We start from the raw sequence: 24862 nt of genomic DNA, 5'->3' as shown, positions 1-24862 counted from the left end.
AGTTACAAATCTTCTGCGGTTTGATTTTATTATTTCAGGCATTAACTCAAGCAAACTTGATATTTTAAAAAAAGATTTTTTTTTGTGTGTAAAATTATGTTTTTACATTAAAAAACGCCTATATAGATTAACTTAAACAGCGAAACGTCATCTAATCGTCTTTAATATTTACAGATTACTAATACCCATCTTTAAGTTTGATAAGAAATTAATGTTACACGCTGTAAATAATCTTTATGATTAGTGTACTGGTGGATATCGGCCATAAAAATCTTAATCTTTATTACCGAAACCTAATTACCATTTCTTTTTTTATGGATATACCTCGTGCTACCTATTGTAAAAAATTACCAGTACCACCACGGGTGCCAATTTCTTGACCATTTCCGTTCCATTTGAATAAACAAGAAACCCAACGAGTAGGGTCCTATCGCAATTCCTGATTGCGAACTATATAATTTTTTCACAATCACTAATTGCCACGAATTTGTCCGCTGTGTCCCGGAAACTCACAACTCTTAGGCAGGATTATGGATCGCAACAAAATAAAATACTTTTAAGAAATTGAAAAAAAAAAGAAAGAAAGAAACGAAGGATTTGAAAAGTGTAACCTACCCAAAGTACCTTAAGTGCAGCGAAGCCTTGAAATATTCGAGTTTTTAACGCAAATAATTCCCACCATAGTTAAGTTAGAGAATTGAAAAAAATTGCATAGAGAGCAGAAAAATCTGCATTTTCCAACGGTAAAAACTGTTAATATGAGCGGGTAATTTTTCACCCCCATATTTGGGAATTTATGTGAGACTTTTTTGGAGACTTCATTTCATACTATCTAGAAGTGATTAAAAATTTTTTTGATTAATTACCTTTTATTATGCCTTTTGATTAATTACTTTATTAATTTTGATTAGCTAATTAATTTGAAGCTATTTATCATGCATTAATAACTGTAGTTTTAATTGAAATAGTACTAATTAATATAATTAACAGCTAAAGCTTCTTGTTCAGTATTCCCCCATTTTTAAAGTTCATTCCGCCTTGCACTCCCCGCCCCCTTAACAAAATTCTAGCTACTTGCTTGCGGCCCTGCTCATATGTTTTAGAAATATTAACAAAACTGCAGGGCCGAATTTAGCTCCATGCCACCCCAAGGCAGATTTGAAATTTGCCGCCCCCTCGCCTCTAAAAGAAGAAAAAAAAATCTTTCACTCAAAAACACGAAAAAAAGGGTTCTATAAATTTAAACTGTCAAGTTTATTAAGAAATGATGACGTTTCACATTCAGGGGCGCCCCGATAGGATGTCACAGTGATCTCTCCAAAAATTCCGTGTTCCTCAAATTTTGCTGACGATTCGGCAAATTTGGAGATAATAATTGCTACATAGAAATTAGTATAAAGTTAAAGTTTTCCTAAACCCAAAAATTTTGTTCGACGCGCCTCTGTTTATATTATTTAATTTTGTACATCGGGGGTTCATGACTCAAGTACTGCTCTTGGGCAGGTTATTAAACGATTCACATAAGACCAATTTCAATAATATTTACAATATGCATATTTATTTATAATTAACAATTAATAGAGCATGGTTATTATTTTTTCATGGTAATATAGTTTCATAAAACATGTTTTCTTTCATTCTTTGAGGTTTTAAAACATTTCCTTATAATGACAACGCAAATGAAATACTGAAAAATGATATAGACATGAGTTAAACCTATAAGGGAAAATATAATGATAGAAAATGGGGAAGTAAACAGAAAGTGAGATTTGTCTCGAATGCTAAGCATGTTAATATGTTTCACATAAGACAGCATATTTATTTTCGGAATTAATTAACAAACTTCTTTGTTGTTTCATTATTTGTCCTCGCTTGCTTAAAAAGACTTTTTGATTTTAGAGGAAAAAAAAACAGGGGAAAAAAAAGATGACTTTACGAATTAATTCTGTTTGTTTAAAAAAAAGTTACGTATTAGTGCTCTTGTGATCGCAACTGTGTTTTGATATCAAAACTCTAGCTTAGATATTTAACATCGACATAGCTGAATCTTTGATGAGCACTAAACTTTAATGTCTTGTGTGATAACCATTTTAGCAGTTGTCATTTTTTTTTTATAACAACATCTTTACAATGATTTTTTTTTTCATCTACAAATCAACGATTTGAATAATTTTCTCTGTTATTACGTTCACTCACTTAGTATTTCATTAAACATTATTATTGGATTACATTGCAAAGAGTCCAAAGTTTTCGCTTTTGAAAACTGTCCACTTGAAAAAAAAATATATCACGTTAAAAAATTTTTTAAAAAAATAATTTTTAATTAGGTGTGTGAAAGTAATCATTATTAAATTTCAAGGAAATTGGTCTCTGGAAAATAAAAGAATGCAAATATTTTACTTTCAAGAATAAAAAATTAATTTTAAAAATGTGTGGTTAAAGCAAAATTTGCCGCCCCTGAAAATTTTGCCGCCCTAGGCAGCTGCCTACTCTGCCTATCGGGAAATTGGGCCCTGCAAAACTGGCTTTATGCTGTGCGTGCTATGTAATTATTCTTCAAGCCCTTTTTAATATGGGACCCCCCAAACCACTCCTCTTGTTAATATTGCCAAAGATCGTCTAAAAACTGCTTTTTAAAAAAGAACTTGTAAAAGTTTCCAGGGGAGGGTCCCCCCTCTCATTTTCGCCAATATCGTTCAAGATCAGCATAAATTTTGTTTTACGCGCTTGAGTTTCAAAATGTTTCCGGGGAGAACTCCTCGCTCTCTAACATCATCAACCCCTAACCTTACCAAAGATAGTCTAGAATGCGTTTTTAAGTCTATAAATTAGAAAAATTTCCTTGGGATGGGCTTTTTTATCTCTCCTTCCCTTAACATCACCAAAAATCATCTAAAACAGCCTTTTTAGAGCTACAATTTTATAATTTCAAAAAATTTTCTGGGGAGCGCTCCAAACCTCTTTCGCCCTATCATTATAAAAGATAATTAGAATGCATCTTTAAGACTGCAAATTAACAAAAATTCTTGGTGCGGGCCCTTGAATCTCTCCTCCACGTAAAATCACGAAAAGATCGTATTAAACTGCGTTTTTGGCACTACAATTGCAAAAAAAAAAAAAAAAAAAAAAAAAATCCGCCAGAGAACCCCGCGAACCTCTCTCTTCTGAACATTATTCGACATAATGTTTGCGTTTTTAAGGTTTCAATTTCGAAAAATGGGCGGGGGGGGGAGGGGATCGCACCCGAGCGCTTAATATTACGAAAGACAGTTAAATGCATTTCAAAGATTCCAAATCAGAAAAACTATCTTGGATGGGCCCTCAAATCTCTCCTCCCTCTAACATCATCAAAAAGAGCGTCTAAAACTGCAGTCTTAGAGCTACAATTTCGAAAAATAGACAAGTGAGCGTCATCAAACCTCCTCCCCTAACATTACCAAAGATCGTCTAAAATGCGTTTTTAACACTACGAATTCGAAAATTTTCCGGGGGAGGAACCCCCGAACCCCCTTTACTTCGGAGTTAATATTATACTTACGTTAGGTTCATATCGGCTTCCTCTTAAATCAGAAGTCCCATGGAGTCACCTCAGAACAAATAGTACTTACAGAAATACTACTTTGAGGCGACGATATATGCATACGTTTGTTGAAAAAAGAGAAAAATTATTGGGAATGTTACAGCCTTTATGATAAAACTTGTGTCGCCTAGTAAAAATTCCTTAAAAAATGCTCTAGGTTCCACACAGTATAAACTACTCATTCATGTCCAAATATTTCTAAGTTATCAAATTAAAATAATTATTTTGAAAATTACAATATGTTTTTTCAGTATAATGTATTATATAGGGCACAATATACGTAATTTAAGAAGGTGCCATGAAGTTTTTACACTTTTTATTTCTGTTTTAGTGTGTGAATTGACTAGCGAAATTGCTTAATTTCAAAGACCTGTATCTTTTTTACAAACCAAATACAAAAAACAATATGTATAACATGTCTAGTACTTGAATGGAATATTCAATTGGCCAGGAAATTTTATTTTTAATTCAATCCCCTTTTGGTTTAGGGGTCTAAAAATGTCATTTTTCCGAATTTTGAGGGGCTATAATCTATAAAGGGTACACAAACACACAGCAACAGTTACATATTCTTTTTAGCATGGTTCCAGTGATTAGTTTTAGCCGTATTTCATTTTGTCTTTCCGTCCCCTACGTGAGTTATCCCCCTTTGAAATGAGTAAAATTTTTACATTTGGTCCTGAACTTTAACCTGTTGCCATTATTTTAATTATTAACGTACAGCTACGTAAAAGAGCATGTTAGACTATCAACTTATGCACTATAACATCAAAGCGTTAAATTAACTGCCATAAATGTAATCCAAATAGATTTTAGCCAAAATGCAAAGGTCTAAAAGTCCCACTTGACACCATTGACTACGAAAATCACTTTTGATGACCTCCAAAAAATCAAAGTTGAGAGAAAAAATAAAAGAGGTTTTAAACATCTTTCATATGCAGCTTTTAGGGATATGAATTTCAAAAAAATTAAAAATGGTCGAGCGCAACCATCCGTCGAACCTGTATGGATTGACCCATAAAACAGAAATAAAAAGCTATTTTTCTGAATTTTATTTTACGTTTGGAAATCAAAAACCAATTTCGAGTTTCTTCAAGCAAATAATAGAAACACAGCTCTATATTCTTGAAAAATTTTAAAGTTGACTGAATTTTCCCTCATTTGAATTTTCGTGTGTACGTGAAGGAGAAAATCATCATTTTACAAAATGCCACTAAGTTTAAAATTGATTTTGAAGACAAATGAGTTAAAATACAACTTCAAAAGTAAGGTATTTCTTTTATGATACTTAGCACATTATTGGGTATTAATTTCATCAAAGCTAATGCATTCCTTAAAGATTGAGGTTAAAAAATAAAATGCTTAATTATGAGAAAATTGAAATATTTTCAGTTTTTGAAACTCGGTTAAAAGTTAACTATAATAACTTTGAAAATTTTACTGATATCAGATTTAACATATAACTTTTATGTTTTCATTAAATAGTTAATAAGACACAACCCTTCAAAAGGGCAACATTTAGCATCTATGAGAATGCTGTTCAATTTGCCCAATTTTCAATCGCATGTAACTATTTAAATTAAAAAATTTTAGCAAAAATATTTTAGATATTTTTATATAGGCATAAAAGGAACCTGTATACCAAATTTCATAAAAATCTGTTACCATGCGGCCACCACTTTTTTGCGAATTTTGCTCATTTCGCATGGAATGACCCAATTATGATTGCGATAGGAGCCATTTGTAGAAACAAGAAATCTAACAAGTAGGGCCCTCTCACAATTCGTAATTGCGAAAAACATAATTTGATTTTAAGATGTCAAAATTCAACTGAATACCAAGAGCTGGATACTCTATTGTGCGATGGCTCTTTTTAAATTTTTCTTTACTTTTTTTTTGGGGGGGGAGGGTGGGGGGGGTAGAAAATGTTGTTGTTTCAAGGGGGGCAGCAGAAGTGGTCGCTTAATGGAGGGCAAGTTAGCATTAGGGGAAAATATAACCTAGAAAATTTCGGATGCTTGAAGAGGTGGTCGTTTAACAGAGGCGGTCGGTTGGAAAGAGTCCCCCCCCCATTTTGTGCATCAATTACAAAAAAGCGCTTGTTTTCATGATTTTCGCGAAAATGAAGATATCGGTGATCTTGCGAGCTGAAGCTTCTGCAAAATATACATGAACAAAATAATAAATAATGATTAAAAAATATTTATCAAATGTTGAATGTTTGCGATTTTAACGGGTTCACAAAACTGGCGAAAATATATGCTTTTACGGTAATTTAATATGTGTAATGGTTAATACACCTTTCTGCTTGAAAAGTAAAATAAGAAATAACGACGTATATTAGCACAAATTTCAGATACGTGTTTCGGGGTTGCTACGAACCACTTATTTTTTAATCCAAAATAAGTGGGCGAGCGGATGACAAGACATTCGACACAAGCACTAATGTGTTTTCATCTATAAGCTCACTTATTTTACATTGAGAAAGGGATTCCTCTTAACGCCGAAACACACGTGTGCAGTAATCTGCAATTTGTGCTATTATACGTTGTTATTTCTTATTTTATGTGTAATGTTATTTCAAAAATGTTAATTTTTAAGTATATGGTCTAATTACTATTCTTTATTTTACTTTGTTTATGTATTTTATTTTATTTCACTTTTATGTTTGATTTATTTCATTTCACTTATTTATTTATTTATTTTACTTATTATTTTATTTTACTTATTTATTTATTGAGCAATCACGATTGCTTATTGTTCTCATTTGACTGTTTTTGATGTTCCGTGCCTTTTTCAGCTTGAACCAGAAGCCTCTGCAGCACCACCGCACACCGTACTCTGCAGGCGGCGCGGCGCGGCTGCTCCGGTCCTGAGCTATCCGCTTCTCCTGGTCGGAGGCGTCCATGTCCTACACACACACACGCTCACACACACACACGCCTACGTGCATACACACAGGTCTACGCACACACGGAAGCCTACACAATTACACATACAACTATGCACACGTAACCGCAAAGGAGGAGAGGCAGGCTTGGGGGGGGGGGACAGGAGCTGTAGTAGGGTCCTGTCTCAGTTCGTGATTGCGAAAAACATAATTTGAATTCAAAATTTCAGAATTCAAATTAATTTTTTATTTCATTTTATTTTAAGGATTATTTATTTATTTATTTATTTATTGTGTGTGTTAACCTTGTGTGTACCTTGCGTGAATAAAAAAATATCGATGCGCTGCTTACTTCACAAAACAGTAATTTTATTATCAGGTTTTCTTTTTTTTTCCTGTATGGAATCACCATGAAGTCATCACAAATCCGTTTTCGCACCAAAACTTCCAAATTGTTTTTTTCTTCCACTACTATGACATTGCTTTCGGGTTGCAAAAGACTTAGCTGTGTGCACATCGATAAGTCCCCTTCTTAGAAAGAAACTCTGATTACGCAGTGGCGATCGCTACAGGATCCTCCCGCCCCAGCCCCCTCTTAATGGTCGAACGATACCCATTCAATGTCCGGCTTGGAGGAGATCGCCTGCCCCGCGTGCAAAAATTCCCACGCTCCGGTGTCTTTCCCTTTGGCTTTGTTTTATTTTATTTCACTTCACTTTGAGAGTTCTATATAAGAAGGATCATGGTGTACATTGGCCGGACAGATGAAACCCGGACGAACCGGACCGGAGACAGGGAAGTAGGAAGATTTCACTCCTTACCCTATGACGCCGAGAGGTGAGGTGCTTTCACATCCAATTTCAGAAAATGTCTTTGAACTTGTTTCTATTTTCAACGAGCAAAAACAGACAGTGGTTTTCAAACTTTTCAACTAGGACTTCAGAGTCGCAGAAAAAATCACGCTCTCCGACTCCAGGAATTATAGTCTCCGCCGCAGACTCCTTTACCCCAAAATCAGCCTGAGTCCAAATGCGTTGGCAGAGTTGCGGACTTTCGTGGGAAGTTTTAGAATTTCACAAGTTTTCACCAATTTCCCGTGAAAATTAAATATTTTTGTGAAAACGTTTCCTGAATTGCTGCAAGTAGCACGAACTGATAGGAAAAATATTTAACTACCAGTTTAAAGATGAATTGAGCGTATTTATTAAGTGTATCCGCTTCCGTTGCTCCGTAGCTCTGTAGCTCCCAATGAGGGCGATTAAGTTTCTCGACTCCGCAGCTGTGCAATAGTAGCTGGCAAGCAGGGTTGCCAGACGTCCCGGATTTCAAGGGACAGTCCTGTATTTTGAAAAAGTGTCCCGCGTCCCGGAGAACTTCCATACGGGACGGTTAAAGTCCCGTTTCCTCGCTAATAACAATATTTTACAGAACGAGACATCAATTGTTGTTGAATGTAAATAATGAAAGAAACATTAATTTTAGAAATGATGCATTATTATAACAATAGCATAAGAAAAGAAACAGTGATTTGAGGAAGCAGTTACAATTTAATGACTTAAGTTTGCACTGATTGGAAATATCGGATATATATCAAAATATCGGATATTTTCGAAGCCTGGTTGTGATTGAATTTTTCAGATTTATCATGAACAGACGTTTCAAAAATATCCTCCCTCCCCTTTTTAACTCCTGGAAGCGTGTCTCGTATTTACAGATCTTAAATCTGGCAACCTTGCTGGCAAGTGAGATGCTTGGTACTTCCTTGCATCTCTGTCTTAGCTTTGGCCATGTTTCTAATAATGCTTTTGAAGCTTCCTTTGTAAATCAGGAATAGGCCAACTATTATTTTAAAAAATCAAGGGTGCAATATATTCTTTTAATTACACACACATATATTCTTGTAATTACATTTTTTTTAGTTACAGTAAATTCTTTTTTTTATTATTGATAATTTGAGTTTTAGTAACGAAAATTGAAATAATAATTGAAAATCTGAAAAAACCTTAACAAACGAAAGTTGACGTGTTTCAGGATTTTTCAGAAAATATTTTTAATAGGGGTAAACCAATCTTCGCAATATTACCCTGTCACGGTGAATGACCCTAAAACTTCAATCTGTCGGAAGAAGGTCGTATTATATATCAATAGAAAGCTCTATTTTTTTAGCTTTACAATATTTTTTTACATTAATTTCTTCTATCATTAGGAGAGAAGTTGCAGTCATTCGTAAGAACACACTTTTAATTTTTTTCCGCACAGTTTGAGTTTTTTTACTGGCTTATACTTCGAACAATTTTCAAAGTACAAATCTAAAAATTGGCAGGATTGCTTATTTTGTCATATGTGTCCTTCATACCAGATTTTATTGAAATTGGAAATGGTGAGGTCAAGAAGGGTATTTTTCTGACACGGAATTGCTCATTGGCAATAGCAGCGCGACGGGGTAAGATTGCGAGGAATGGTTTACCCCTATAAGTAGCAGTTTCAGAAAAATCCTTGAACAGGTCAACTTAAGTTTGTTTAGTTTTTTCAAATTGTCAATCATCATTTGAATTTTTCTAGTTAAAACTTTAAATAAAGGAATATAGTGTACCCTCTAATTCCCAATTATCCAATATTTAGGTGTAAATTTCACCCCGTTAAAGGTGTTTGTTGCCGATAATAAAAAAAAAAAAATAAATAAATAAAAATAAAACACGGGTTCAATATTTTTAAGTGTTCTGCTGGTACATAGTTCCGTTACTGGGTAGTCCCTAGGAACAATTCCTTTAGCATTCCGAAGTCAACTGAAGCGCAGTGGCTTTTCAAAGTCTTACCAGAGGTGCAATTGACGTTACTTTTTGAGCCACGAGTAGTCAACAAAGAGTAATTGCATATCTACCAACTCCACTGTTTTTTTTTTCCTCTATAGTTTCCTGGTTTTCGACCATTTCTCTCGGTCTTCTGATTTTTATCAAAAAACTATTGGATTTTATAAATCTTTGTGAGAATCCCTTTATTTAGGGAATTTTGTGCGAAAAAAAAAAAACTGTTTAAGTATTTAAAGATTTTCCAAACGTATAATGTACTCCTTGATTTGAAAGATAGGTGCTAAAATGCAAACTTTAGTAAGAGAATGTGGTGCAAAGTGAAATAGCGGCGCAAAGTGAAATTGTGAAATATGTACTCCGCTTTTAGCGCCACTTTTCTAGTAATATATTAACTTTGTAGAAACATATGTAGTCTATTCCAGTCAGGAAAAATTAGCTCTGAAAATCAAGGCATATGATAACATGAGCAATTTTGAAAAATTGATACTCAAATTATAACATTTTATTGTAAGTCGAAAATTATTTAAATATTATCACAAATGATAAAGTCCATGCTATATTAAAATTTTCAATATTAATCGCACCTTCTAATATTCGGTGACGTATTTATTTAGTAGTTAAAATTTAACTCATTTGTATTTTTAATATTTTTCACAATTAGTCAAGTGCATGCGGAGCAAAGTGAAATAGTAGTTCATTTTGTTTACTCATTCAATCATTTACTAAACCACTTACGTATTCATTTATTAACTAAATTAAAAAAATTACTTACTTTAATAATTCACACATTAGTCCATTCATTCCCTTATTTTCTTATTCATTCACTCTTTTCTTCACTCATTTACTTTTCCTCGTGTAATTATTGATTAATTTGTTTATTTATTAGTTTATTGTTTCATTATCTTTTCATTTATTTTTTATTGTCCTTTTATTTGCTTATTAATCTGTTAAAAAATATTTTTCACAATCGAATTGAAGGTATTTCAGTCGAAAAATATTACATTTTTCACTTCATCCCATGGAAAAAATAGTGAAAAATTTCCACTTTGTTTTCAAGGCACAATTTTACTGTAAAATAATAATAATAATAATAAAAATAATAATAATGTTGTTTCAAGTGCCAGTTTTATTTTCAAATACAATATTCCTTCTTTATGTACTGTAATTTTCGAAACAAATTTCCAGTTTGTTCATTTCTAAAAAGTTCAGTCATCTTAATTATTTAATTTTTTCCCCCCACACACACATTCCCCTACATCGAAATCTAGCTACATTATCAATGCTTATTATGTTTGATCAAAAATAAGTTTCAACTGTTTATTACTTTTACTCATCCGTACTACTATGTTTCATTTAATTATTTTATGCCTACATGAATTGAAGAACTTTCATATCATTGTATTTTAAGTGATAGTAAAAACGCTACCGGATTTTTTACTTGGAAAGTTTGTAGGTATGGAGTAGCACAAGAGAGACAACATGATAGTTCAAATCATATTAAGCAACTTCTAACCTATCTGGGAGTACAAATAAAGTCATTACAGTGGACTCTATTTGCAGGCCTGACGAGAGGCCATGTCAGCCTAGTCGGAAACTACACTGTAAAAAAATTCCGAAACGTTACTGAGTATTTCCGAGTTACGTTTCGGGATTTTAATGGTTTTAACCCACTTCCTGGAAAAATCAAGTATCCGTGTCAAAACGTTTCCTGAATTGCTATAAGTCGCACGAATGCAGATGTTTCACTGTTGTCAAAAATATTTTTAACTCCCAGTTTAAAGATTAACTAAACGTATTTATAAAGTGCATCGACTTCAGTTCAGTTACAGCCGGTCCATGCTAATTAAGCTACCAGAGAGAGCGAATAATTGTGGACTACTTTGCTTTGCAAGAATTGCAGGCGGGTAAAATTCTCGTCATTTACTTGCAATTCTGGCTTTGCTTTGGCCATGTTTCCAATAATGCTCTTGGAACTACCTTGTTAAATCAGGAAGATGCCGAGCTATTATATTATACATTCCTAAGTTTAATCTAAAGTTTCAGAGACACAAATGGCTTCTAACGGGAAGATTTCTGAATTTTTCAGGAAGCTTCCGGGATAATTTCAGGAAGGTTACTGAATTTTAGCAGAAAACGTTCCTGGTTTTTGCAAGTTCTGTTACTGGCAGAAATTAGGCACATGAGCTGCCCATTATTTTCCAGGAACGTTTCTGAATCGTCTTTACAGTGTAGAGGCCTGGGGCTTGGGGGGGGGGGGGGGGGAGCGACACTCACTCAAAAGGAAGAAAAACGAATTACTGAATATACCATGCCTTGCCATCAATCTTTGAGTTGAACCGAACCATTGCTTCGGTCACTCGTCTGGTCAGTGCTAATTTTATATTAGCTACCAGTTTGTTTGGCATTATTGGCTTCCTTAAGAGGTTTTCCATCTCCAGTTCAGTCACTTTCCTATGCCGGGTTGATGAGTGCTAATAAGCACAAAACTGCAGTCCTCGGCTAGAAATGACTGAGCTCATGTATTTCTGCCTTGGCTAATTAGCGGTAATTTACTGAATAAAGTAGTGCTTGTTCACTTCAAAGGGAAATAAAAAATAATAATAATTTGATAATTTTATGCTCATTAAAACACAAAATATAAATATGGTATATATTTTTTGTTTCTCAAAATGAGAAAAAACTTGCGAGTAGCTCGACCAATATCTCCAGTGCACATTTCTTCCATCTGGCAAACAGCAAACCACGTGAATTCAGAAAACTCAGTGGCACGATAGCCCATGGGAGGCAAGGTCTACTGTGCCCATCTCAATCCTCCTGACCAAGGGCTCTGGGGTGATAGGCAGATGTTCCGGTCAAGTGGTCACTGGTCAGCCTAACGCGGAACCCCCAGAGAATTAGTTTCCAAGCGCGCTTGGTGCTCATTTTATCGACCCACTGAAGGGATGAACGGCTGGATAGACCATGCCCGACCCGGGGATAGAACCCGGGCCTGCAGCGTGGAAGCGCAAAGCGCTACCACTGAGCCAATGGGCTTCGCCACGAGAATTCAACAAACCTAAATCCAAGCAAATACATGAATGCAGGTTTGTTGCCATGACAAGCAACGTCCCCCTAACTTCCATCGTTTTACGGCGTCAACTGCGCCAATTCAAGCAGGCTTGGTTTGATTGGACAGACCACACGTCACTGGAATTATTCTCTCTATATATAATAAACAACCCCCATAGTCTGAACACTTTTGTTCGGTCCCATGAGTGTTCAGAATACAGAAAGAGTACTGCATATGTGTGAATTTTTATGATTTTACCACGAATTCGTTTGTTACGAGCACTCGGATGTAACGAGCAAATACCGTTGACATTTCTTGCTCGTTATAAAGCGAGTTCGACTGTAATTTTATTGCAACAATTTCACACAGTTTGAAAAATTATATGTAATTCGAAACGTTTCTTTTGCTCGCAGGACAAGGTGGTATAAATCAATTGGGCGGAGCTTTTGCCAATGGGAAGCCCCTCCCCTTCCATGTTCGACTCAGAATTCTTGAGCTAGCACTATATGGCTATAGACCGTGTGACATATCTCGCCATCTACTGGTCAGCCACGGCTGTGTATCGAAGATCCTAACAAGATTTGCAGAAACTGGTTCCATACTTCCCGGTGCAATTGGTGAGTTTTCGACGTGCAGCAGAACGTCAAAAATCCGGAGTAATTGGGATCATACGGAGTTCGGATTTTCGAATTGTTCGGTTTTTCGAAAGAAACCAAAAAATACCTTTTCCGAAAATAGTATGCCAATTAATCACATAGGGTGGTTATGCAATATATTTGTACCTATCATGCACTACAATTTATAACGCTACAATACGTAACTACAATTTTAAATAAAATTTTACAAAAATTAACCCTAATCGTTGTGTTGAACAAAAAAGGAAATTTATTAAAATGTCATGGGACTGTTTTCGGATTTTTGACTTTTCGGATTTCTGATATTTGGAGTTTTGACGTTTCACTGTATCTTAAATTTAGATTCAACAAATGAAAGCAACATTTTAGTACTTTAAAATTTTAACTTATCTCTATATCTTGGCTCCACCTTGATAGCATCTATATTATAAATATTTTTACTTTTCAATACAATATTTGATTTACTTTTTTTTTTTTTTTTTTTTTTTGTACAATTAGACTATGTAAAAAAATTGTGCGGTTAACTGCATATTTTTATAAATTACTTTTAAATTAAAAAAAAAACCGCCTTTCAAAAACACCTGGGAACTAAAAAGCAAAAAATAACTGATTACACTTACATACTATTTCCTACCCAAACCTAGAAATGAAATTTATTTTATAATTCCAGTACAAAAATCAACTAAACACCGAATTATAAAATAAACACTGATTTTAATTACTATACCATGAATTACTTTAAATACCTAACTAATTACATACGATCTCTTAATTTTTAATAACCTTTTGAAGTCAGAGCCTCCTACAAACTACTACGTAACGTAACTGACTGACAACCCACCGAATCCTGAATTAAACTATGAAACACTAATTTAACTAAAAGCGAAATTAGTCTTTAAAACTAAACCTACTCAGTTACGTTAGGTAGTAGTTTATAGGAGGCCCCGACTTTCGTGTATAATTATTTAGGTATTTAAAATAATTCATGGTATGGTGATTAAAATCAGTGTTTATTTTATAATTCGGTGTTTAGTTAAGTTGATTTTTGTACTGAAATTATAAAATAAATTTCATTTCTAGGTTCGGGTAGGAAATAGTATGTAAGTGTAATCAGTTATTTTTGGACTCTTATATGATATGGACTTATATGAAAACGCTTTACTTGCAATCATCAATGCTAAATCTGAGTTTTAAGTCCAACTTCAAACCTGTATTCAAAATTAGAAACGTGTTTAAAGTCACATAGTCATTGTGAGTACGTAAAAAACGAGGATGGGTGGGCAAGATGGAACACGAAATGCAACCACCTCCTTGAGGTGAATTCTGACTTGTTACTGTAATAAAATAAAATTGCATCTGCAACTAAAAAATGCATAGTGGACATTTATTGAAAAAAAATTGTAACTGGACTAGAAAATAAACAAGAATTATTATGTGCAAAAAAGGCGTAAAAGAAAAAAAAGGTAATTTTTTTCTAAGTTCATGAAGCTTTACGACTAATGCACATGCTGAAAATAAAGGAATGTGATTAATCATAAATACATGTGAAAAGAGTGTAATTATGGAGCATTTGAATCATTGGGAAGGGATAAAATGGAGGGGGTGAAGACTTTCTTATGGGAACCAAAGACCCAAGTCATGTGAGATTTTAAAGCAAAGCATTGGAAGAAATCAGGTTTCTTTCGCTAGTTTCACGCAAAACGTGTCAATGTCAACCATTCGTCGTTGAGTCACGTGACTTGGATTCGTAGCCTCAGCTTTTGCTAAGCCAATGATTAGACTAGCTCCCTCCATTTATATTCCTGCTCTACGATTTGAATGGTATTTGAAAAAAATTTCAATGATTTGTATTTTAAGCATTTGTTGGACTCTTTGGAGGAAAACCTGGAACGATATGCAAATTTTGTTTTCCCGGTAGCAAAAATTGCGTTCCCAAAACATTTTTTCGTATCTATTAACTCAAAATTGGTAAATACATGAGAAAATGGATGTTCCGAATCGAAAATAAAACATGTATTTTTATGATATACTCTACTAAATGCAAATTTATTGCGAAAACTGAACTATAAAAGAAGAAATACTGCAATGTGCAAAAACATGAAAATAAATCAAATGTTCGTTCATTTCACAAAACTTTACTGCTTCTGCGCGATCTAATAAAAATTACAAAGAGTGCAAACACTTTTAGAGATATGCGAAAAGAGTTTAATATTAAAAAAATAACAATAATAATTAAAGCCAATTTCTACTCACACCAAATATAATATAAATACTGTGGGTCACCGTCTTATGGTGAAAAGAAAAAAAAAAACAGTAACTTTTTTTTTCACCATAGGACGGTGACCAACTCTATATTGTTTTAAAATTTGAGATACATTTTGACAAAATCATTGTTGAACAATGACCGTGATCAACATTGAGTAAGTGGAGGTTCACCCATAGATCTTAAAATAGAATAGATGTGCCTTCTCCCCACTTTTCTCCTCAAAGCGCGCGTCAACATCCCCCGTTGGACATCACGTGATCAAGGGACACCTCTCACAAGAAACTTTCCCCTATCGAAGAGAATCACTTTGCGCCGCGATCATTTGCACAATTAAGGGAAATTAAAGCATTTAACCCATGGGTTAAATGCTTTAAGCATGGGTTAAACTCCCCTTTAAGCATGGGTTAAATTAAAGCATTTAACCCATTATTAAAGAAAAGGGGAACACTCTGTCCCCCACGTAACACCTCATGTTTTTCACTAAAAGTAATAATTAAAAAAGGTAACAATTTTGTTTTCATTAAGAAATCGCAAATGTATTTGTTGTACTTTTGCAAAAAATGTCCTTTGTTACTTTTTAAGTTATTACATTTTAATGAAATGTGGGACAAAATGACAGCTTTTTCATGGAATGGTCCATTAGATATTTTCCCAATCATAACTTTTGAAGCAGGCGCACAAGCTATTTAAACTTTTTTTCAAGTGCTTTAAATACTGAGTAGAAATAGACGTCTTCAAAAATCTTAAACAAAAATTGACCTTATAAATTTCCTTTTATTTCAATCAAATTTTTCAAATACAGATGAATGGTTTCAATGCGTGCTTTTTCCCACAACTTTTGAAGCCAATGCAACAATTTAACATAAAACCCTATCTAAAACCATAAACCAATTAGAAATACAAATGTAAATAGTATCGAATGTCAATTAAATCAATTAAATAATATTCTAAGATTCGCATGCGTTTCGCACCAACACTCTATTAGCCAAACAAATAACTTTGGTTTGATCCTGATTTTTAAGCAACTTCAGTGTTTTTTTTTTTTTTTTAAGTACTCAGAAAATAAATTCATTTGCAATTATAAACTACATGAATGGTCATTTGACTTCCACCCCCTCCCCAATTTTTCTTTTCTTTTTTTTTTTTCGTCCAACAGGATATGACAATTTTGACAATTTAAACTCGAGGGTGAAGAAAACTAGTGATTATTGTCCCTCAACAATATTAATTTTGTCACTTTCCTACTTGTTGGTCTTTGGGAATTATTTTCATTGTTTGAATTGACTGCGCGATACATTCCAACGCTTCAATATTTAGTAACGACTAATTTTATAAACTTGTTAACGAGAAAATCTGCTGCTTCTGTTTCCAACATATGCTTATTTAAACTTAGAAAAACGGAATTAGAAATTTTTCTCATAACTCTTGTGGCTTCATGAGTAACATTATATTTTTGTGTTTTACTCCCAAAACTTTTTCACATTCTCGCTCAGTTGTTCTTCACAAATGTACATATTTCAATGGTTGCAATAAGTTATCATACTTGAATGTGTCTCAAAATTCTTAAATTTTATTATGCCTATTTTTCAGTTTATTGTAGTTAAGACTGCGTTGCAGTCGTCGCAGTTCACAACAGAGTGCACTTGCCGGACAAAAAATCCAGCGTAGTCAGAAACATCACTAATATACTGCGTCATGTTAACTGAGATGATTTCTGAATTTTCCAAATCGTCGTTAAAGGAATCGGAAAAAAAGGCTTTCTTTCAAATCATTTTTGCTACGCTTCAAATTTAATCTTTGCATTTGAAGGTTGTTAAAATCAGCGCAATTTAAAGAACTGAACTCCTTAAATTTCCGTATGAATGAATAATCTTTTTTTCGCACTTCGAAATTGTCCGACGATTATTGTTGAATCCCCCCTCACAACCTGATCGTACTGAAAAAAGTTTCAAGGTGATCCTGAGTAAGCTTATAAGTCATTATGCAGTTTAGAACTGGAATTCGGGCACCTACATACTTTTCATATGTTCCCAGCACACTTTTCATAGAAATTAGGAAACTTAAAAATCCAGTTTTTCGAGGACATAATATAACTAATTTTCCATCACTTGTTTTTAGTGATTTAATATAATGTTCGGCATCTACAATAAATTGCTTAAAATATTCTTAATTTCGACTCTGCAGGGGACTTTTTTTGCCTTTAGCAGAAAGAAAGATTTCTGTTACTCAGAAAGTCCACTATGTCTTTATTTTTTAATAAAATTGGCACCAGCATCGCATTCATCAAACCCTCTTTCGCTAGAAAATCTCAGATTCACACATATAGAGATTTCTCCCATAAGTATAATGAAAATCTTTACACAATCCTAGACTTTTAACAACGCTTCGCATTGTTAGATCACTGCTGCCCGAGAAGAGGGAGACACGATGTCCCTTGATCACGTGATTCTCGGCAGAATCATGATGACCCCACTTTCTCCGGGCGAAATACGCTGCGTTGTAGGAGGAAAGGCCTATCTATCCCTTTTAAAGATCTATGGGTTCACCTACATTTTAGCATGAAACTTGTTAAAAACAATTTTTTTCATCCTCTAATTACCAAGGAACATCAAAACAAATTTCTTCTGACGCAGAAAAAACAGTGGTTTCGATGGATAATAAATTCTAATTTGTGCGAACATTTTTTCGTCCCCATATTAGAGGATTTATGCTAAAATTTTGGTTGAAATTGGAATAAACTAATAAATAATGGTTGATTAAGTAATTTGATTCAAGAATGGATTGCATTGATATCGGATATGAGGTCGCATTCCAAATTTCAAAATAATCTGAACACAGGAAGTAGGTGAAAATGGAGTTGCAAAACTTGAACAAAATATACAGTAGGATGGTTCTAAAAAACTTTTTTTCAGCTAGAGTCCAGGACACCCCCGATTTTTTTTAGACTTACTAATAGTATTATGCTGTAAAAGTTTTAGCTTCTTACTCAAATTTTAAGAGGGTGCTCAATGACCCCTCAATTTAACATTAGCCGCAGCATAGAAAATGTCACAAATTTAGAAACCCCATAGTCACAAATTTCCCCAGCTGTTTTTTAATTTTTTTATTTTATTTTTTATTTTTTTATAAATAGAGTCATTCCATGTCAAGTGACCTAGAGGTCCCCACTCGACCATCTCCGATTTGGATGAAATTTCATTTAGCAGCAGAGATGCCTATGAAACTAATCAATGCAAATTTTCAGCTTCCTAGATCCAAATCCTGAGGATCTAGGATCTCCGAAAAATCTGATCCAAGATGGCGGATCAGCTTTTTGTGCCAAATTGCCAAGTTTACACCAATTTAACTGGAAATTTTATTACATTGGAAGCATGAAATTTTAGGCGCTTAAAGTATGGTTGACCGTTAGTATATTCAAGTATTTTCGTGAATTTGAGCTCGTTAGATTTTGTGTAGCATGCGCGTGAACTTGTGAAAAAGCGCGATGGGAAATTTTTTTCCTGGATTTTAAGTTGTTATAAAATCTGAACGAAAATAATTCAGAAGCTCGTACTACGTGATTCCATTGTAAAAATACCTGTTTTTAATGGGTTACAGTTACAGAGTTTAAATATGTATTTTCTAGAAGATATTGTGGTTCAAAGTGGCTATCAAAACTCTTCAAGTGAAAAATAGCCTATTTTCAAAGCGCTATAGCTCAAGTTTGTCACCTCGCATCAGGGGCGGATCCAGACAGAATTCTCAGAGGGGGCCATTTGGAAAAATACGACGCTTTTGAAAATTTTTGAGTTTTACAAATATGAATATTCGCAACTCCAGCGCTCGAATACGCTACCTTGCGGTGATTAACAATACTACCGAAAAAGGTAAAACATTCCACTCCACGTGTTTTCTTTGGGGTATATTACAGGCTTCAAACAGTTTATGGTGTAATGGAATTTCGGAAGAATAGAAAAGAATGCTTCCCACAAAAACGATGAAAAATTAATGTTATTCACAACGCATTAAAGCAAGTTATTAGTTACGGCATTTGTTTGTTTTACCTTTTTTATCCGCCATTAGACAGTGGCGGCAGCGCCCCCTACAGTTTATTGGAATTGCGAATAGTCCACCTTTAACTAGAGCAATTTGTAAGGAATTTTCACTCGGCGACGCAAGTTTAACATAAAGGCTGTAACCTTGCCAATTATTTTCCTCTTTTCTTAACCTTTTCTTAACGAACGTGTGCATATATCGTCGCCTCAAAGTGGTCCTATAATCAGTACTGTGTTCTGAGGCGACTGTACAGGACTTCTACTAGAAGTGGAAGCCGACATGAACCAACCGTAAGTATAATATTTACTCTGAAGTAAAAGGGGCCCGGGGGTTTTTCCCCCGGGAAATTTTCGAATTCGTAGTCTTAAAAACGCATTTTAGGCGATCTTAGGTAATGTTAGGGTAGAAGAGGTTCGGTAGCGCTCCCCTGTCTATTTTTCGAGATAGTAGCTCTAAAAATGCAGTTTTAAACGATCTTTGATGATGTTAAGAGGGAGGAGGAATTTGAGAGCCCATATAAGGAAATTTTTCTGATTTGCAATCTTAAAAATGCATTTTAACTGCCGATAAGTGTCGTAATATTAAGGGCTCGGGTGCGACCCCTCCTCCTGCCTATTTTTCTAAATTGAAACCTTTAAAACGCAAACAATATCGCCAATAATGTTAAGAAGGAGGTTATTCGGGGTTTCTCTGACGGACTTTTTTTTGCCATTGTAGAGGAAAAACGCAGTTTAATACGATCTTTTCGTGATGATACGTGGAGTAAAAATTCGAGGGCCTACACCAAGAAAATTTTCTAGTATGCAGTTTTAAAGATGCATTCTAATTATCTATGGTAATGGTAGGGGGAGAAGATGTTTGGAGTGCTCCCCCCGAAATTGTAGCTCTAAAAAGTTTTTAGACGATTTTTGGTGATGTTAAGGAGAGAAGAGATTAAAAGGCCCATCGAAGGAAATTTTACAATTTATAGGCTTAAAAACGCATTCTAGACTATCTTTGGTAAGGTTAGGGGTTTAAGAGACTCTGAGGTCCACTCCCATTTTTTTTTCAAAATTGAACTCTTTAAATTGCAAATGTAGTCAATCCATGATTCATGAGTAACTTTTAGAGAACCAGCAATTTTTCGAAATTGAAACCCCAGAAACGTAATTCTTGAAGACTTTCAATAATGTTAGGGAGGGAGGAGTTCTGCCCCGGAAACATTTTGAAACTCAAGCGTTTAAAACAAAATTTAGGCCGATCTTGAACGATGTTGGCGAAAATGAGAGGCGGGGGATCCTTCCCCTGGAAACTTTTACAAGTTATTTTTTAAAACGTGGTTTGTAAACGATCTTTGGTAATATTAACAAGAGGAAGAGGAGTGGTTTGGAGGGTCCCACATTAAAAAGGGAATGAAGAATAATTGCATAGCACTGTATAAAGCCAGGTTAAAACTTAAATCTAACTTTAACTTAATGCGCAGTCATTAAGTTTTTATCGCACACTTACTAACACATATCCCTTTTCTTTCCCCCATGAGGGAACTAAACACATCTAACAAGACGAGCCCATTATGCAAAATGAACTCAAATATTTGGCATAAATTTGAAAAACTAATTCTGACTTATGACAGTTGCAAAATCCCTATACGTCGGTTGTCACGGCATTCACCATTCTTTATTTATTTAAGAACGAGATTTTCTCGCTAACGATAGTATATCAGGCTCATTTATTCCCTCTTATCTGAAAGAACACCATCGAAAAGAAAACTTATTTTTTATAGGAAAAATATGTTCTTTCTCATGGTACCAACGATAGGAAGATGCAAGGTGACAAACTTGAGCTACAGGGCATTAAAAACATGCTATTTTTCATGTGAACTATTTTGATAGCCACTTTGGATGCCAATATCTCTTAGAAAATCAATATTTACACTCTGCAACTATAATCCATTAAAAACATGCATATCGACAATAGAATTACAAAGTTCGAGCATTTGAATAATTTTTGTTCAGAATTTATGACATTCTAAAGTTCAGGAAAAAGTTTCTCTGCTGTGTTTTGTCAAGATTTTGCATACGTGCTACACAAAAGTTAATGAACTCAAACTCACAAAAATACTAGAACGTATTGACAACCAAAAGTACTTTAAGCTACTTAAATTTCAGGCTTCCAGTGTTATGAAAGGTCCCGTAATCAGAGATTGAACATGGCAATTCGTTACGACTGACATAATTTCAAGCTCGTTTTCTTATCCTTATTCGAAAAAACACCATCAAAAAAAAAAAAAAAAAAAAAAAAAAAAAAAAAAAAAAAACATATTTTGAATGGAAAAGGTGCGTTCTTTCTAATGGTATAAACGAAAAGATAATCCAAGGTGAAAAACTTGAGCTATAGCGCTTTGAAAATAGGCTATTTTTCACTTGAAGGGTTTTGATAGCCACTTTGAAAGCACAAAAAGCTGATCTGCCATCTTGGATCACATTTTTCGCAGATCCTAGATCCTCAAGATTTGGATCAAGGAAACTGAAAATTTGCATAGATTAGTTTCAAAGGCATCTCTAAGCCTCTACAAAATTTCATCCAAATCGGAGATGGTCGAGTGGGGACGATTTGAAAAATTAGTTCAGTTGACGTGGAATGACTCAATAATTATTTTATTGCAATGTATATGCATATTAGTCGTGTATATTATAATATGTATCATTGCTGTTTCAGTTCAATATACTATTTTAACCCCCCTCCCCATACTTACGATGTTTGGGGGAGGGTTTTGAGCACCCTCTTTCAGTTGGAAGAGGAAGCTAAAATTCTTCCAGTATATTACTATCTACAAGTCTAAAAATATTGAGGGGTGTCCTGTTATCTAGGAGGAACTTTTTTTCCCACACATTTTTGAACCACCCTAGTGTACAGTTCAATGTGTCTCAGAACTAAGAGGAGTAGGATGCATTCTGACGATTAGAAATCATTTAGCAATGCGGGATCGGGAAAGCCGAGAAATTTGAGATATACCATGAGTATTCCAGATTGTTCGGAGTCCCATGCGCCGAAAATGTGAAGTGTACATTGTAGCCGATGAAAAAAAAATCCAAACACTTGCTTTGTACCATGTGCACTTTGCTTTTTTACATATATACATATTTTCAAAAGATTTTTCGCTCACCTCACTATTTTCTTTGTGGTGATTCTTTGTACATCATCGTTTCAGGAAAGTATTTCCAACCCCGCATTGTTATTTGATTTCAAGTTGTCTCAGGCTCCTGGCAGGCACCCTGCCAGGACCTTCTCTTAATGGTAAGAGAATGAAGAAACGTAAAAATGGTCAACAGTTAACGTAATCTACTGGAGTTTAGGGTTAATCCCCTGGAGTTCAGATTAAAAGTTCAGCCATCAAAATATCACCAAATACGCAATCGCTACGTTCAATTGTAGAAGCAAATTTTAACCCATCATACCTTGATGGGCGATTTTCTAGTACATAAATAAAAATAAAGAAATAAAGTAACCAAAGTAGAGTTTGATCACCGATTAGATAGAAATGCAAACTTCCGGTTTACAGGTGGAAATGGACGCATCTATTAGTTTTCAGGGAGACCGGCTCCAGCAGATGTATGTTAGCCTCTAAACTAAGCAGTCACATTCAAATGCGCTGAACACGCGCGAGCATCAAATTTTTATTTTCCCCCCTCATTCAGATAGACTCGTCTTAACTGGACATTTGCCAATTCCATACAATTCGTGGTCAAACTGTAGCCTATTTCAGGCGGTGAAGTAACACGTGATTGCATTTATTTTTCTTTAAAATAATTCTAGGACATATTTCATGTTTGCATTTGTTTTTTCTTCCTAGGTGGGAGCAAGCCTCGTGTATCTACGCCGTTAGTTATTTCAAAAATCAGACAGTACAAAGAAGGAAATGCTGCCTTGTTTGCTTGGGAAATACGTGAAAAGCTGCTTTATGACGGAATATGTCCAAGAGATTCTCTACCGTCAGTCTCCTCCATCAACAGAATTCTTCGGAGATCGCCTAAAATGTCTAACCAGGAGATTATGGATACAGTAAGGAACGGCAAAGAAGAGTCTAATCTTCAACTCAAAGAAGCTGAATCGGTTGGAAATATCTCCAGGGTTAGTTTCCTTCATGCATTGGATCGCCGGCAGCAGCCAAACGAGTTGCAAAGCATATACAATGAGACAATCGATTCCACCAGGATGAAATCGAGTTGTAGCAGAAGCCACGCATCTGGTTTTCATTCAGGAAGTAACTCGATTGACAAAGAGAAAAGGTTCGTCTTTCAGAAACAAAACGAAATGAAATGCACTGACATCTTGTCTGAAGAACAATTTCCTGCAGCATCTACTGCAGAACCCATTTGCGATTCTTCCCTTCTGTTGTTCGAAACAAACTCTGGCGTTTCTGGCAATAATTCGACGCCCCACCCAGTTTCGAAAATAACTAGTTCTGCATCCAGTTCCATTATTTCTCCTCGCCGCAAGGAAGTTTCTGTTGCCCACCCAATGCCTGACAATTATCAAACATGTTCCAAGCCTTTAATAAATGCACTTCATGCAAATATAGCGGCTCAAGTCGACAAAACCTGCGAAAATACAACTATAAATCCTCATAGTGATGAAACAGTTCCTCTCGATAATGTCGCTGTGAAAAAAATATCCTCAGAATACGGCAGAGAAAAGCGGACTTTTTTTATACGGGACATTTTAGATTTGGAAAGTAAAAATGAAGTATGAATAATGCCAAATATCTCTTTTGTTGTATTTTGTCAGTAATGTATCAGGAACTGAAAAAAGCTAAGCAGTTCGAAATACTTTCACTCTCTTACAGCTCAAGTCAAACCAAAATCATTTCAGTTTTACCTCCTAGTATCGAATTTAAATGCAGAATTTTTTTTTTTGCATTTGTTTCCTTTTTTGTTACTAAAACTGCATAATTAATTAATGTAAAGTATAAAGATGCTGCTACCGGAGGGTACTGTATTTTATTTAAGCTAATAAAACTGTTGCTTTGTAGATGAAGTAGCGTCATAACTGGGAGAGGGAAAACTGCCATGGGGACACCCACCTGGGGTGAAACACCCAAAATGGATTTAGGAGTTTTATACGAAAATATACATGATTCATGATTGCACTCTAAAATTTTCCACCAAAAATTCTTAAATTATATATAATCTATTGAGTTTCAAGGAAAATTGAGCACAATATTGTGGGGGAGGAGTGGTTATACATGCATCTAGACCAAATGTTACATAAAATGCATTCAAAATGTTTTTTTTTTCTTTTAACAAACTTTCGTAACACCATAAAAATGAAATGAGTGTTTCTGAAAAATTACATGAACTTGATGCCTTCGCGTAGCCAAATAAAACTCCTACTTGGGGTTGGAAAAGGAACCAAACATCAATACAAGGACGGTCAAATGATAACAATTAGCAATCGTGATTGCTCAGTAAAATTTCAGGCCTTAAGTTTTGACACTATGAGTATGAACAAAGGTTCCAGGGGCTTACATGCAGTTAGAAAGACTAATTGGACATACGTGAATTGTTGTGACTAGCCTCTTGACACGGTGTCATGGAATCGATCTTGGCAAAGGTTTT

The 24862-nt window shown here is 34.7% G+C and overlaps 1 protein-coding gene across 1 annotated transcript in view; it reads left to right on the top strand.

Moving 5' to 3' along the window:
* Positions 1 to 23996, top strand: part of LOC129233537 (paired box protein Pax-5-like) — a 29289-nt gene extending 5293 nt beyond the window's left edge. The window contains exon 2 of the mRNA XM_054867549.1: positions 23098 to 23996. Coding sequence (XP_054723524.1) covers positions 23098 to 23996 — 899 coding nt within the window. The remainder of the gene's footprint in view (positions 1 to 23097) is intronic.
* Positions 23997 to 24862: the final 866 nt, after the last annotated feature.

The sequence above is a fragment of the Uloborus diversus genome, unplaced genomic scaffold (assembly GCF_026930045.1).
Source record: "Uloborus diversus isolate 005 unplaced genomic scaffold, Udiv.v.3.1 scaffold_505, whole genome shotgun sequence".
Lineage (NCBI taxonomy): Eukaryota > Metazoa > Arthropoda > Arachnida > Araneae > Uloboridae > Uloborus > Uloborus diversus.
This window is presented reverse-complemented; position numbering and strand designations above follow the sequence as displayed.